This window comes from Cinclus cinclus, chromosome 13 (assembly GCF_963662255.1).
Source record: "Cinclus cinclus chromosome 13, bCinCin1.1, whole genome shotgun sequence".
In the NCBI taxonomy this organism is placed as follows: domain Eukaryota; kingdom Metazoa; phylum Chordata; class Aves; order Passeriformes; family Cinclidae; genus Cinclus; species Cinclus cinclus.
The window spans coordinates 3,737,723-3,754,874 of NC_085058.1; the positions used below are offsets into that span (position 1 = coordinate 3,737,723).

The 17,152-nt window shown below is 44.8% G+C and overlaps 1 protein-coding gene across 1 annotated transcript in view; it reads left to right on the forward strand.

The window, feature by feature from the left end:
- MYO9A (myosin IXA) overlaps positions 1 to 17,152 on the forward strand; it is a 140,497-nt gene that overhangs the window by 47,940 nt on the left and 75,405 nt on the right. The window contains exon 9 of the mRNA XM_062501128.1: positions 3,637 to 3,726. Within this exon, the coding sequence (XP_062357112.1) occupies positions 3,637 to 3,726 (90 nt within the window). The remainder of the gene's footprint in view (positions 1 to 3,636; positions 3,727 to 17,152) is intronic.

The following is a 17,152-nucleotide window of genomic DNA, read 5'->3' on the forward strand; positions in this document are numbered from 1 at the left end:
AGGTAAACACAAGTTATCAAGTGTCCCAAATTACTGTTGCCGAATCTCCCAGTGCACATTTGTGTTTGGAGCTAAAGTTGGCCTCTGAAGGAGATTTATGTGCTCAAGTTCTTCTTTCACTAAAAAATGGCCTTCAGCTTCCCAGAGAGATCCCACAGGTACTGGGGCTCCTCCTGTGATAAATGTCTTGGAAATTAATTGGGGAGGGGGTGAGGATTATGAGGCAGACAGTTCTTTCTTCCAGTTTTTTTCTTCTGGATTTGTTTTCTGGATGATGTTTTGTAGAATCACAGAATGATTGGGGTTGGAAGTGACCTCCAGAGTTCATCTGGTCCGACATCCCTGCAATGAGTAGGGATATGATCATCAGATGCAAAATTTTGAGCCAGAATTAGAGTAAGAAAACTTCAGAGAATCACAGAATATGCTGAGTTGGAAGGGGTCCAACAAAGACCATTGAGTGCAGCTCCAGGCCCTTCACAGACACAGGTCCTGCACAGGACACTCCAGCAATCCCACCCTGTGCCTGAGAGCATTGTCCAAACACTCCCTGAGCTCTGGCAGCCTTGGCACCATGACCATTCCCTGGGGAGCCTGTTCAGTGCCCGCCACCCTCTGGGGGAAGAAGCTTTTTGCAATATCCAACCTAAACCTCCCTAACACGGCTCCAGCCATTCCCTCTCTATTTTTCTAACTCTCTCATTATTTGAAAGAAAGTCTGAGGGAAAGGTTTAGCTCTTTTACAAGAAGAGCTGATAGATATCTGAATTTATTTTCTGTTCCTCCACCCAAGGCATCTTTAGAGCGAGCACTCACCACCGAGATCCTTTTCTCAAATATGGAAGGAGAGACAAAACCTGACATTTTCTTGCTCTTCAGCTGGAAATGGTTCATTTTTCTTCAGCTGCTCAAACATAATACCCCAGAATTAACTGGTGGAGCAGTCTCTGCCTGCCTTGGCTCCAGCCCAGTCCTTGCTGATTCCCTGCTCCTGCTGTGCTCCACTGACATTCCCAGCTGTGGCACTGCCACTCATCCCTCACTGGCTCATGGAGCTTGAGGCCTCCAGCCCTCTCTGAGCGCACTTGTGGCAACGAAGCCTTAAATCTGCATTTTGTCCCTGTAATTAAGATCTAAACTCCTGTGGGCTGTGTTTAAGAGGGAGAGCAGGCCATGCCCTTTAGCACCAGGAAGCAGAAATCCATGAAATGTGACCCAAGAGTGAAACTCCTAGGGCACAAAGTAAAAGAATAAATGGTCTTCTCCTCTTTGCTACTCTGCACCAATGGGTGTCCCTATTTTAAGTGTTTTACACTTACTGGAGGAGGAAGTTTAGGATGTGGGGAAGCTGCAGGTATCTCCATGTCCTTGTCACGTGCTTAGTTTGTCTTTAGAAAGCTCCAGTGGCTCCTTCCTGGCATCAGGAGTCAGCTACTTTCACTCTGTGACCTTGAATGCAGATTAGGATGACTTGGTTGCACCCATGGTGTTCATCAGAGGCGATGAAGGAATCGAGATCAGGCTCCACTGGGTGGTAATTGCAGGCAAGGTCGTGGGGAGATGCAGGGATTCCCATCCTTGCCAGGAATGTTTTTGTAGAGTAAGATGGTTCAGTGGCATCTCCCCGGGTCAGGAGATGAAGGATGCACATCCACAGATTCCCTCCATCCAGAGAGCAGGGGGAGAAAGAACCATGAGATGGGGATGGTGAGGGATGGCTTGGGTAGTTGTTGAAATTGGTTAAAATCCCTGTGTTTGCTGACAAATCTGGGATTTGGAAGTGTTTATGTTGTTGAGGAATATTGCTTTGGACTGTTTTGATTAGGAACCATCTGACACCCCTCTGCCTTGTTGCCTTGGATAATTAAAAAAAGATGGCACGCTGGCCGTGGGTTTGCAGCATCCCTGAAGTGGGATAATGGATGGTGTGAAATTCACTTTGTTCCAAGTTGTGCAGCTGAGGGAGGGCAGGCGATGGTCCCGCAGTTGAGAGCTGCTGGAAAAGCATCCACGGAGCTGAAAATTACAAAATCACATATTTTGGTGAATGTAGACAAATAGAAATCAAATGTGAAATCATGCTGTGGATCTCTGGATGAACTGGGAGATTATTTTTTTCCCTGCTTGATTTTGAAAGGTAAAATTGAATTGCAGGAACTGAGGGCTCCTAAGTAGTGCTGAGCATTAAAGAAATGAACCTTGAAATGTCATTTCCAGTGACAGAGACCCTGCTGGCAGGTGATACAGGTGATTTAATGTATTCTGATTTCAACAGCTTCAAGTCCTTGTTGCAGGAAGAATCGGTTACGTAAAAACTCCCTGGATTTTATCAGGGAGACTCCCACGATAGTAGTTGTGGCAGAAGGAGATTGTTGTGCAGAAGGGCATCATTATTGCTATGGCTTGTGAGATTCCTGATCTTCCTCTGTCTTGTTTGCATTTCCTCTTCATACTAATTCCTGGATTAAACCCTGAAGTCAGAGTACGTACGTAGAATTGTTTTGGTTGGAAAATACCTCCAAGATCGTTGAGTCCAATTGTTAGACCTCTACGTTTCCCATTTTTCCATGTCAAATCATGAATGGCTTCCCTGTGATAAAAATACGGCTTCAGGAATGTGGATTTTGAAGAGAGATGTCCACAGGAGGTCTGGTGTCTGCCTGGAGTCCTTCAGGTAGGATAAGCAGTTTACAGAGACTTCAGTGCAGCTTCTCTGTCTTATCCACATCCATTAATTCTGGGCTCCAAGATTTTCACCCAGACTCATGATGTCTTTTTTGACTTGGAAATTCAGTGAGGATCAGTCAGTGACTCAAAAGTCTTTAGGTCTAACTGATGTGTTCTGGGAGAGAGGACATCTTCTGAATTCCTCAAAGTAAGAGGGTCTTGATACTGGTAGGGAAAGTTTTCCCAACAGTTGCAGTTACCACTTAATTTATCAGCACCGTTTCCCTCTTTGCTGAAGTGTCTGTGTTTACATGACAGAGTAATCTGAACAATCTGAGTTTTGTTCTGCAAACATGTGAGGGCTGATTAGAGACTGTCACCTCACCAGGAACTGGGGCTTTAGAGAGTAAACATCCAGTGCCAATAGCAGAGTAAATATCAAGTGCTTTTCCAAGGGTTGCTTCCTCCATCTGACTCCTCCCCACCCTTAAAAGCAGGGAAAAAATACCCTCCTTCACTTGGATAGCTCAAACTGATGACACTGCTTGGCTTATTCTAGAGTAATTTGTATGATTTCATCCTTACAACCCTAGAAAGTTGACTTATTTTGCCAAGAAAAAGTGTGGGAGGGAGTAGCTGCGCTGGAAACAAGGAAACCAGTGGGAAATTGCTAGAACTGGGATGCCTGAATGCAGAAAATCAGGTTCCTTTGAATACCCTGGTGTTAGGTTTCTATACTGGATTTATGTGCTGAGTTGGCTCCTCCCAGTGGAATGTTTCTACCCATTGAACTTAACTCTGCAAGGGCTGGCAAAAGCGGTTTAATATTTTTTTAATTAAATTTTGACATTTAAATCTGTTTCCACTGAATTTTAATTTTTTTTTACGTTTAAATGTTAGCATTTTTAAACTGGATTCAAAATAAAAAAAAGATCTCTGGAATAATCAACATCTGTACTTTTGTTTTAGGTGAAAGAAGAGATGCTCTTTGAGGCCCTGGTGACCAGAAAGACAGTGACAGTGGGAGAGAAGCTGATTTTACCATACAAATTGGCAGAGGTCAGTACATGATGTTTGTTATTAAAAGGCAACTCTTGGAATTGTTTTCAATACTTCGAGATGCACACTCAAGAGTTTCTTTCAGTTTTTATTTATTTCTGTCAAATAATGTAGGAGAAGCTAATGGGTGTCCTAATCTAGGAAATGATCGACTTCTATGCTATTCCTGGAAGGCAGGTTTGTACTTTATTCTGATGGTTGGTAAGTGCTTTAATGTCTTGTGGTTGTGTGAGAATTGCCCAAAGCACAGTTGTGCATTGCTGGGTGCATATGGGGGTGCAGGTGTTCATCTCCAGACATCATTCCTTGAGCTGGAGCACCTATTCCACAGCAGAGTGCTGACTCAAGACTCCGGGAAATTTTTATTGCCTTCTTGAGTGCCTGTGGTTCTTGTATGGCAGGAGCTGCAGATCTCCATAGGGGATTCCCAATGGCTTTTCCTCAGACCCCTCACAACATGGGCCCTTGTGTGATGCTTTGGAGCAGCCACAACTCCATCAGCTTCTCTCAGACTCCAGCGTAGCTATATGAGATCTAAATAGGATTTTCAGGAATTCTGAATTCTGTTCTGTGGCTGGTAAAGAGAAACAAATTTTTCCTCTTATGTTCTTCAAAGTACATCTGTTCTGCTGAGCTACTTGTTTTGGCTGTTTCTGCCTCTAATCTTCTCATATCCCCCAGATTAGGAACACTGAGCATCATACCACGCTTGGTCCCTCCATTCCCTCTTGTTGTAGGGTTGTGTGAGAATTTACAGCACCTTGAATAGCATCTCAACAGCAGCCTGTTGTGTCACAAATAAGTAAACAGTGTTGTCACTGGGGTCAGCTGGAGATATTTTGACTTCTTTTTCCAGGAGAGGAAAAAAAAAAGTCTCTTTTTTTTCTACTCTGAGGGTGTGTTTAAGCTCAGTGACTGTTCCTGAGCTTTAATCTTTAGAAGTGAAGTGTTGCCTTTGTGCAAAGGTGAAATGTGCCCTAACAAAGGGCACTCAAGGGCTCTCACTGTGTCTTTGTGATGGATATTTAATCAATGTGGTGTTTCTAATTTTTTCCTTCATCTTGGGCACAGACGTAAAAAATGTGTCTAGAAAAGTTTAGAGCTGATCTATAACTACCCTTCTGCTGGAGGATCTTTAGAATCATGGTATCACAGAGTGTGCTGGGTTGGAAGGCATCCTAAAGATGATCTTGTTCCAAGCTCCTGCCCTGGGCGGGGACCCCTGCCACTGGACCAGGGTGCTCCAAGCCCCATCCAACATGGTTTTGGACACTTCCAGGGATGGGGCAGCCACAGCTTCTCTGATCAACCTCACCACCAGATGCCAGGGCCTCACCACCCTCAAAGCCAACAATTTCTTCCTAATATCCTGTCTAATCCTACTCTCTGTCAGTTTGAAGCCATTCCCTCTTGTCCTGTTGCTCCACAAGACCCTTGTCCCAAGTCCCTCTCCAGCTGTCAGGCACTGGAACCTTCTCCTCTCCAGGCTGAACAATCTCAGTTCTCTCAGCCTTTCCTCACACCAGAGCTGATCCATTCTTCTGATCATTGCGGTGCCCCCTCTGGATTCTCTCCAGCAGCTCCACGTCCTTCCTGTGCTGGGCTCCAGGGTTGGGGCAGCTCTGCAGGTGGGATCTCACCTGAGCAGGGCAGGCAAAATCCCCTCCCTTGACCTGCTGCCCAACATCTGTAGTGTATTGACACAGCTGGGAACAGTCTTACCTTGATGCTCTTTCTGTTGGGTTGGAAGAAACCTCTTTAGTACTAGAGTGGCTCAGCACAAGTTTCTCAAGTGCTTTCCCAAATGTTTTTGGTGATATGGCTGCTCCAGAATCTGAGGTATCCCCCCTTACTTATCACCAGTATCAGTAGAGGAAAGGAAAGATCAGGGTGTGCTGGCTGTGGGGGAAGACTAAGGAGTGCAAGGCTTCTTAGGGAGAGGTTGATGTGATCTCCATGACAAAATCCTTTTGGAAGAAGCTGTGAATTGTGTTAAGATAAGTACTTCCCATGCTTTTTGTTCACCTCCTTGCATAATCAGCATCCTGACCATCAAATTTTATCCAGCAGTGACTTCACTCTAGGAGCAGGTTCACTGCTCACAGGGCAGAATTTGAGATGCTCCAGCTTGAACCTCTCCATGGTAAGAAGCCTTCTCCTGTCTTCCTCTTGCTCAGAGAGTAGGAGGAGTGACTTAAATTCAGATCTGTCTGAATCAGGAAGAGTGGGATTCACTTGACATTTTGGGACTTCACAAAGACCTACTTAACATGTCTTATAATCCCCACTCATGACTCACTGGACTCTTGGGAATCAATGGGCTGGTTATTCCTGTATATTTAACAAAGGAGCATTATAGTTGGCTCCAGTGGATTGAGCCGTTGAAGGTTGGAGGATTTTCAGACGTGGCTCTCCTACCATGACCTCTGTAGTTCATGGGCAGCTGCCTTTCCTGATGGATACAGCATCTAATTTATTCTTCACATGCCTGTGGGCTTTCTCATAGCTTGGTACACTGAAAGTTTCAGTGGACTTTGTTTGGAAAAGACTTCTCCACAGGCTCTCAAAAAAGGGATTGCATAATGCCATTTTGGTATGTCCTTCTTTACACCATCAAGAAGAGCAGGTTGGATCTAGCAGTCTTCAGGTTGCAAGATAGGTGGTAGATGCTACATCCCTAGAAATGCCCAAGACCAGGTTGGATGGGGCTTGCCCATGGTAGAGGATGGATCAAGAGAGCTTTAAGGTCCCTTTCAGCCCAAACCATTTGGGATTCCATGTAAAAAGCTTGAGATTTAAGTTTGGGGTGGGTTTTGAGCTTTGATGATATCCCTATGTGCATCTGCTCCATTCTGGAATGTTTCACTTTCTGTGGTCGACACAGGGGCTGACATTTGCCAATCCCTTTCATCAGTGTTGGAGTATGTGGGGATGACAACTCTGCTCAGAAATGCTTTTTGTGGAAAGTGTGATCATTCCATGATCCCAGCCTGGCTCCTGAGAGATCTGTGCCCTCAGGGCCCTGCTGTGACAGCTGTCACCCCCCCCTCAATAGTCTTGAATGGGCAGAGTTGACCTGAAGGGATCCTTCCCTTTGGTACTTTGTAGCTGAGACTGGAGTTTTATTTTCCATGCCGAGCCTTTTCTCTTCCCCTTTCCTGAGCTGCAGCCCTGGAGCACATGGAGATACTGCCTTTGTTGGATTTGCAGTGATGTCACATTCCTGGCTGTCTGTGTGCTCCTGCCTTCTTCTTGTGCACTGATTGGAAACACAGTCCTGTGGTTTGGGGCTTTTTTTTCAGAAATTGTGGTTTGAACGCTTGGCAGCTCGCTTGAAACATTCTCTTCCAGTTATGGATTGATAACAGACTGACAGTTCTGGTTCTGTTCATCTTTGCAGTAATTTGGGTAAAACGGCATCTTTTGTTCTGGCATGTTTGGGTAGAAGGTACTGCAGAGTGGGGACAGCTTGTGGATGGACATCATGGAATCACAGATGGGTTTGAGTTAGGAGGGACCATAAAGCTCATCTCATTCCACCCCCTGCCATGAGCAGTGACACCCTCCACTAGGCCAGGGTTGCTCCAAGCACTCTCCAGTCTGGCCATGAGCACTTCCAGGAGTGGGACAGGCACAGCTTCTCTGGGCAGCCTGTGCCAGGGCCTCACCACCCTCACAGGGAGGAATTCCTTCCCAATATCCCATGTAACCCTGCCCTCTGACAGTGGGAAGCCATTCCCACTTGTTCCTCCATCCCTTGTCCCCAGTCCCTCTCCAGCTCTCCTGGAGTCCCTTTAGGCACTGGAAGGGGTTCCCAGGGTCTGCCTGAACCCTTGTATTCTCCCAACAGCTGGAAGCCTGCAGTGTTGAAGGAGAAGCTGCAACTGGCAACCACCTCCTCTCTGTTTATTCATATTGTACTTCCCCTTTTAGGACTTCCTCATGGTGACTTTGCCCCAGGAGTTGAGTTGGTCTTTTCCCTCTGGAATAATATGCCATTTTAAAGTTAAGCAGAAGTACTGACTTTGTGAACTCTATGTTTCTTTTAATAAAGTCAAGACGTTTTGATTCTTGCCCATATATTATTCTGATGGATGATCTTGGAGGATCCAAGGACTGGATTCCAGTGCCTAAAGGGGCCTACAAGAAGTCCCCAGAGTGAGTTTTTACAAGAGCCTGGAATAAGAGGACAAGGGGAAATGGCTTCCCACTGTCAGAGGGCAGGGTTACATGGGATATTGGGAAGGAATTCCTCCCTGTGAGGGTGGTGAGGCCCTGGCACAGGCTGCCCAGAGAAGCTGTGCCTGTCCCATTCCTGGAAGTGCTCATGGCCAGACTGGAGAGTGCTTGGAGCAACCTGGCCTAGTAGGAGGTGTCACTGCTTATGGCAGGGGTTGGAATGAGAAGGTCTTTAAGGTCCCTCCCAGCTCAAACAGTCTGTGAATCTTTGATCTAGATCAGGAAACAGGTTAAATGTGGCACTGAAGCCCAGTGAGGAGGTAGGGCTCCAGCAATTAAAATCGGTGCCTCCTGTGTGCCAGCTCAGCTGAGCAAGTTCTTCTCAGCAGAGAGATTTCATTTTGCTTTATTTTACCCAGGAGCATTCAAGAAGTGTGGCAGCAGCACCTGCTCAAGCAGGGCCATAGGTAGGAGCAAATAAATAGTTGTGAGCCAAGCTCCAGGGTGGGATTCTCTGTGTGTAATCAGTGCCTGTCCTTGAGATGTTACAGGGATTATGGGATGAGCACGTGGTTCTTCAGGAAGACCCTACAAAACATAACGTGCCATCAGCTTTTCTCATCATTCAGTAACTCACAGTTTATTGTTTAGAGGTTGTATCTGACCATGGTATTAACATTTGAGTACATCCCCCTGTCACTGGAGCTACAACTCTTGCTGAAATTAAGGAGAGGGCAGTCAAGGGGAGGTCTTGTTTTGCAGGGAAAAATCAAGACTACTTTGTTTTTCCTCTCATGGCTGTGGCACTGATGGCAGACCCTGCAGGGGAGCTGCCATCCTCTCTGACTGCACCTGCAGCACCTCTGGCAATCAACAGCACCACATTCATAAATAATGCTTATATTCATCTCTGGCAGCTGCCTCTTATCTCCTGAGCCACACTGGCTCATCTGCCATGGAGCTGCCTCCTGGAACCATCCATTTTTCCTTATATAGCACTGGATGGTGTTTTAATATAGTGTTTGAAATGACTGTGCTGTTTGGGCGAGCACAAAGGTTTAGAAGCTTTAGGCCCTAGATAAACTTAGGAAAAAGGCCACACAGACATGAAAGGCTGCACTTGTGTGCTGAGATCTTGGGCTGTTGTCCAAAACAGCTGCCAAAGACTGTATCAGGAGCAAGATGGTGCATTAATAGAGCCAGCAGCACTTCATGGGTTTCCAGAGAAATCGCAGTGCAGTGTTTGGTTATAGCGAGCTGGAGAATTCCACTTCATTTACCAATGGGAAGGACTCTTGGAAAATGGGACCAATGAAGCCATCAGTGGTAGTAGTGGTGATGGGACTATTTTGATTCAGACATGTCTTGAGTGTTGGGCATCTCTGCAGCCACGGCCATCTTCTTCTTGATAAAGTGAAATACATCAGGCAGAGAGCTGGAAAAAGGGAAACATGGGATTTTGGATTTTAATGGCAGTAAAATGACATGCTGTGGGATGCTGTTGTCCTTGCCAAAGTGCCCCTCAACTCCAGACTCTGGGCTTTTTTTCAATATATTGTTACGTGCATTTTTGCAGTTACACTGAGGTAGGAAAGTTTCACAAGCCACAATTCAGGTATTCAAAAGAAAAAAAAATAAGATGCACTAAATAGCCAATGACTTGACTGATGTTTGCTAGGCAGCATGGGGGAGCTGAGCACTTCAGTCACGTCTTTGTGAAGAACTTGAGGGTTCTTAAAAATCTTTCTCTTGATCCTGTTTGTAATCTGAGTATCATCTTAATCCATGCGAGGAACTGCCCTCCTGGGCCACATCTGTCTTCCTGCTTCTCTCTAAATAAACCAAGGAATTCAGGTTTTTTCCATCTCCACTCGCTGGAGGTCTCTAAGGCCATTAGAGTATGCCTTGACTCATCCACTCATTTAACTCTCTCAAATCCATCTTGGTTGTTGCTTCCATCCCTTTTCCATCATTCTGGAGACAAGCCTGTGGCTCAGCTCTGCAAGCATCCCTGCCTGGTTTCCATCCCATCTGTTCTGTTTATCAGGCTGGTGTCCAGCACCTACTTGTCTGTTTTTCACTTGTCTCTGCAATTTTATCCTCTTCTTCACCCGATGAGAAAAAACTCATTATCAAAGTAAGTACATCTGTTAGTGAGTCCTGTTTTACATTCTTCCAGGAAAAAAAAATTCCATTATGTTTTCAATTCCTTAACTTCATTTAACCAATATGACTGGTATTTCTTAAGCAAGTGAATTTGCTAATAGACATTATTTTAACAGATCTTTATAATTTTAAGCCATTTGTAATCAAGGACATTCTACCCTAAGGGTTAGAAAGCTAATTCACACTTTTGGGAGAAATCTGATGTGAAATTGTGGAACAGAAGGGAAATAAAAGATGTGAGACAACTTCTTGGTCAACAACTGACCTGATTCTTGCCTTCATTTAATTCTGGAGAGCTGTTGGGAGCTGGTTGTTTGATGTGATGGGTGTCACTGTAATCATGCCCTATATTCAACCAAATGTGTGTTCAGAATTTTAAGTGGAAAATGAGTGTCTGAAAATTCAGAGGAACTGAAAGGGATAGAGTTATACCTCCAGCAAGGCAGCACAAGCAGCTGTTGGGGTACAGATGTTGGGCCAGCAGCCCCATGTCCCCCATAACCTGGGCAGCAGGGAGAGGGTTGATTCTTCCCCTCTGCCCTGCTCTCGTGAGACCTCATTATTCCATGATCATGTCTTGGTTCAGGTGGCCAGATGCTCTTTAGTAGCTGGGTGCTTCCTGGCTGTGGAAGGTCACCATGGAACTGTTCTGTGACTGTGTCCAGAGCACCCAGATTACAATTAAATCTGTGAAATGCTTTTTATTCTGCATAAATAGGTGCATCTGTAAGTCCATGTGAAATCAGCTCATGATTAGTTAGAAAAGCAGTGATGCATTCAGGTCAAATTTACAAACCAAAATATTCAGGCTCCTAACAAACGTTTGCTGAGGTCTCCAAAGCTTTGATTTCATTGTCCTTTCATCCTCTCATGTTCATTGTCTCTGAGTCTGTGCTGGCTCAGCAGAGCCAGAGAGATTTCTTGGAATGGGAGGAGAATTGGATTTGTATCCTTTGGGAGAAGGAGAGAAGAACCTTTGCCCAGTAGTGATGGACCAGGCACATTTTTCTCTTCTGGTGCCACAAAACCATTAGATTTTATTTTTTCACACCACCAAGTGTCACTTTACCTGGACCTTCTTCACCTGGGATGAATTTTTGCTGAGGAATACAGGACACTTGGAATGGTTATTTGGGATGATAAATTCCGCTATGTTAGGGACTTTAAATCAGGGAGAACATCTAATTTTCAGCACAAACACTTAATTTCGAGCCCAGTAACAGTTAAAGAGTCACAAGGTAGAGAAGCCTTGTGAACTGTAATGAGTCAAAAAAGTATTTCATTACAGGAAAGAGCTGAGTGATGTTTCATGCTCTATATCCTTGTGGTGGGACTGGCTGATACCTTTTTCAGCCCATTAAAAGGGAGAAGGAATGAAGTTCCAGGGCCAAATGGCAGAACATTACCTAAGATGTTAATTAAAAAAAAAAAATTAAAGAAAAAGGTAAAAAAGAAAAAGAAAATAGCATAGTTGCAATTAAGCACCAGCCTGAAAATAGTGAAGGAGAAAAAGCGGGAAGAAGACAAAATAATTACTAGCATGAAGAAATGAAAATTCTCAGTCCTGAGGTATAAGGACAGGGACACTTAAAAGAATAGAGAATAGCAGAACTGCTGGAAGCACCTACTTATCCCAAAACCCATTAGCTGAGGAGACTCGTTGTCATCACAGGTTATTAACATGAGGAGCTCAGCAGAAGCCCTTTGAAGAGCTGCTATGTTGATGAGTGGATTCAGAATTCACAGAAAAATGTTAATGGAATAAAACTGAAACCACACAAAGCTTTTAACAGCCAAGCAAGTGTCTCTGCTTCAGGACATGAGGGCAACCTGGGAGGGTAGAAATTCAGAAGAAACCTATTTGTGGGGTGAGGTTTCTCACTTTTTTCCTTGGAAATGCACATCCTCACGTGCAAAAGCTGCTGCAGTCACTCTTCTGCTCCATCCCACCATGGAAATTCCTGTGTGTTAACTGTGTTCCTGACATTCATTTGGCACTGATGCCTGGGAATACAAGGAAGCCATTGGGATTCCAAGATTCCTGAACAAAGTCCAAGATCAGGACTTTAGGAAGGGAAATGATGACTTCCCATGGACTGCTCTGCCTATAGCCCACTCCAGCTGCCCTTTCAAATCAAATCCATTCTCAGCTCTTTAAAGGATTCTTTTAATTACATCTGATTCCTCAAAAGATGCTTTAACGTCACAGAGTTCTTTTAGTTACCTACATTTCTACTAAAATCATGTGAAAAGTTTTCAAGGAATGCAGACAAACCATTCCTGGGTTAGTTAGCCAGCTCTTCCCACAAGGGATGTCATTTTGGTACAGTTGCTTGGAATATGGGATTTTCACGTGTAATCCAAATCTGAATAAATTCAGGTTGATTTTTTTTTTCCTCAGCCCAAGGCTGTTGGTCAGTGACTGAAGGAGGAGGAGTAGTGGTAGAAGTTCTGTGGCTGGATAGGGTCTGTTGCAGAAGCTTTGCCTCTACAGCAATAACAGCTGTGGTGCGATGAGAAATAACTTCTCTTTGAGGAACCTTGCCAAAAAAAAGATGGTAAAAATAACCTGGAATGATGACGATGGTGCGCTGGCAGAATGAGTTTGTCTGCACTTGCCCTTTGCTTGGAAGGGACTAATTTAAAGGCAGAATTTGGCTTTTAAAGGTTCAGGGGCTGGTTTTGGTGATCTGTTGAACTCCTTGGTGAGGATCTTGATACGTTGTGCCTGTAAATGCTGAGGAAATTTCCCTAAACGTGGCCTCCTCTCATCAGGTGACACAACTTCTTCTTGTGCCACAAAGTAATTTATTGATTGGATTTTGTACTGGTTTCACTGTGAAAACTTGGGTGGAATGGGAGCTCAGTTCATGCCGTTGGCAGAACAGACTCTGGATGCACCAAGGTGGAAGAAAACACATTTTGTCATCAGTGGACCCTTCAGACTTGGCTGCCTGGTAGCTGCACTCTGCTGTAGCTCTCTGGTGGGTGCAGGGTGGCTCTCTGTGAGCACCTTTCCCTAAGGGATGCTCCACGTGTCTCCTTTCATCATCTTCTTGACAAGAGAAGCAAGAACTGCAGCCTTGTTTTCTGGAAGGGTTTAATTTCAGAAAGAGAGAGTGCTTTTTTCCCCTTTCTTTTTATTTTTGATTTGTTACAGACGACACTTTCTAACCACAGCACCTAAATCCAAAGGTTCTGAGTGAAATGTTTTTAGGAAGATGCTCATAACTGCCTGGCTCTGCAGCTGGGACTCAGAGAAAAGCTCTAAGAAGATTTGTGTTGGTTTCCTTTGCTCCTGGCTGTACCTGGGGACTCTTTCTGAAAAGCATAACTGCAGCATGTTCCATTCATCAGCTGCAAAGTTACAAATATCAGAGACAAGACTTGAAATCATCTCTAAAAATAATCAGCAGGCAGGCTCTGGCCGGGGATGGGGATGGAAATGGGATGGTTGGTCCCCCAGCTCTCCCAGCCTGGCTCCAGAGCAGAGGGTCTCCAGCTCTCAGAGCATCTCTGTGGCCTCTTCTGGACTTGCTCCAGCAGTTCCACATCCTTCTGATGCTGGGGACCCCAGAGCTGGAGGCAGGTCTGCACACGGGGTCTCACCTGAGCAGGGCAGAGAACAGAATCAATCCCCCTTTCCTGCTGCCCACACTGGGAAATCAGCCCCCAGGGCCTGGGGGAGTACAGGGCTCTCGGGGAACACGGGCAGCTCACCTGGAGCTTTTCATGATCTACCACTATGTTCAGCCCACTGAGTGAGCCCTACATCACCCATGTGTGTGTAGGGAATTAGGGTTTCCTGCTGTTCCACTCCCTTCCCTCTTGTGACCCAACATAGCTGGTGTCCAGCTGCATCCATGTCCTGCCTCTGGGATGAGCTGGGCAGCCTTTGGGGTTCCCCCTTGGCTCACAGGGCATGGGCTGAGACAAGCAGGATTAGGGTTTTTTTTTTAAAACAGAGGCTTAACACCCAGAGGAAAATACTCTTGCAGGATATCAGACTCAAGCTTAATCCCTGAATTGGCATCCAGGAGTGTTATATCATGCTCAGGCAGGAGAAGTATGATGTCATTTTCCACACTCATATTTTATCTGAATATCTTACTGAAATCCTGGCATTCTCCTGGGTTGTTTCCCTCAGAGAACACAGATCGTCAGTGCATCACTCTGGCTTTAACCTGCCAAAGAGGTTTTCTTAATGATTTTTAGGTGCAGTTAAGGAGGAGGAAAAATATATTTACAGTCATCGCTGAAAGAAAAGGAGTGAAAAATGCATTTTTTATTTTTGATTATAACAAAAAAGAGGAAAAGTTGGCTTAAAAGTAGTTGGAATATTCCTGTAAAGGTTCATTTTTATGCTTTAATTCTGTAAATGTACCTGCAAAGGAAACACTTTAAAAAAAAACAACAAAGCACTGAAGCCTTGCACTGTCTCTGGCTCCCACCCTCCCAGCTGGCTACCACATTCTGGCAGAAACCTTCCACTGTCTCCCTGGAAATGGGAGGTGTCACGGCATCATAGGGAGGCAGAGGGTTGTCCTGCCAATGGGCAAGAGATTTGTCCAAGAGATGCAAGTGTCAGTGATGTTTTCCAGACCTGCTGGGTGGATTTTCCAATGAGAAAAAATAGCCTGTAATGTCATTACCATACAATGCTGTGTCGTGCCCCAAGATAACGCTCAAACATGAAGGAGCTTCAGGATTTTGTCACTTAATCAGGTGTAAAGTCCTCACATGCAAAGAGAGGGTTTAGTTATTAGTTTCAAATTTTATGTTACGCCTTTTTTTCTAATTCTTCATGTGCTCTCCCTCCTCTTGTGCCAGTTTCTCAGTGCCTTTCATGATCACTTTGGGCCAATTGGTTCCTTCACAATCACCTTCCTTGGAGAAAGGTCCTTCTCTGACCTGCCACTCTGTATTAGTCAGAGGCATTTTAAGGAGATTTCCCAAACCATACTAACACCCTTCCCAAAAATCCAGATGGGACAAGTCAATTCAAGAAGTTTAGCCAGAGAGACAGTTTTCCAATGTCAACATATCATCAGGTTGACAAGTCCTTCAAAGCTACTTGCTTGCTTGCAACTCTAGGAAATTATAAACCACTAGTAATTAAAAAAAAAAACCCTTCTAAAATAATTTAGAGTATTTCAATATTACAGTGTTCTCATCCTGGATTAGTGTGTTCCTCCTGCTGGCCATGGATGGAGTAGGACACATGGCATGGGAGGGGATTCTTCACCTCTAGTCTGCCCTCAAGAAACTCTCCTTGCAGAGCTGCCTGCAGCTCTGGGGTCCCCAACATCAGAAGGATATGGAACTGCTGGAGCAAGTCCAGAGAGGGCCACAGAGATGATCCGAGAACTGGAGCCAGGCTGGGAGAGCTGGGGGTGTCCACCTGGAGAAGGTTCAGAGCGACCTCAGAGCTCCTGCCAGTGCCCAAAGGGGCTCCAGAAGAGCTGGAGAGGGAATGGGGACAAATGATGGACAGGACACAGGGAATGGCTTCCCACTGCCACAGGGCAGGGTTCATGGGATATTGGGAAGAAGTTCCTGGCTGTGAGGTGCTGAGGCCCTGGCACAGGGTGCCCAGAGCAGCTGTGGCTGCCCCTGGATCCCTGGAAGTGTCCAAGGCCAGGCTGGACAGGGCTTGGAGCACCCTGGGCTAGCAGGAGGTGTCCCTGCCCATGGCAGGGGGTGGAAGATGATCCTTAAGGTTTTTTCCAGCCCAACCCCTGCTTGGATTCTATAAATGAGGCACAAACCTGCATTTGGACCAGAAGAGGGATTTAGTCCTTGTCTGATCCCAGAACTGAGACATTTTTGTCTGTTTCCTTCAAACCCAGAAATGTTCTCCCAGTTTCAGTGACAAGCTGTAGATGCTCCAGCAGGTTTTGTGTGTGCTGCTGCTCTCCTTCCTCATCATCCTGCTCACTTTCTGCTCTGTTCCTAATTTAGCTTTCACAGCTACATCTCTCCTTCCTTCATTGCTGCTCCATCTTGGCACGGGAATGTCAGACCCAGCAAACCACACTCAGCAGTTCTCCCCCTACAACCACAAACCCAAGCTACAGCCACTTTCCGTGTGGGTTTTTTCAACCCTCATGGAGCAGTAAAAGTGTCAGAGATAAAAACTGGATTTTTATAGTATTTTAGTACATGTGGTTGTTACTGCTCCGACACAAGAACTGTGAGTAGTATCTGGCACCCCCAAGTGCTGTTCAAGTAAAAGTGTATTTTCAGTTTGCTTTTTTTAATCTCCTAATTAGTGATTGCTGTAGATCATCATCTCTGAGACGCCCATGTGGGCTATTTTCAACTGTCTGCAAATCCAAGGCTCACTGAGAATGGGGTTTGGCTTCTGTTCCTGGTCATTAGATCCCTTTAGGTGATCCAGATCAAATGCATTAGGAGAGCTTGAATTCCTCCTGCATTTGCTTGTTCTAATCTTGGATAAATCCTATCCCTCTTCACAGTGGCCAAGAATGGTTAATATGTGTATTTTAAAAAAAAAAAGCATGCATTTAATTTTTTTTTTTAAGAATAGAAGCTGATTTCTTTAATAATTTACTTGCATGCAGCGTGATTTTGTTGAATAGGTACTTTGAAGCAAATAAGAAAATACGTACACTTTTTTCCCTGATTTTCCCCCTACTTGGAAATTAAATACATAATTTAAACCCACTGAAGTGATTGAAGGGGGGAGATTTTCATCTGAAAATCCTGGGTGAATACCATGTGCAAAAATTCAGGAGGTTTTAAAATGTGTTTTTTACCTCTAAGTCATATTCAGATAAGACATTTGTGTTACAGTAAGTACAAATGTTAATTATGAAGCTAAATTTAGCCTTAGAGAAAGGCTAAATTTGGGGGGAAAATGGGAATGGCTGATAAGGATTTTGAGCCAGACATCAAATGATAATGAAAATCAAATCCTGTGTACGCTAATAGTTCACCAGATAATTTCTGTAGTAGGGTATCAACAGGTTCATGGAATTTACTGCCAAATCCCTGTGAGCAGAAACACCAATTGATTAATCGGAGAACATGCTGAAAATTTATTCCGTGTATTAAAAGA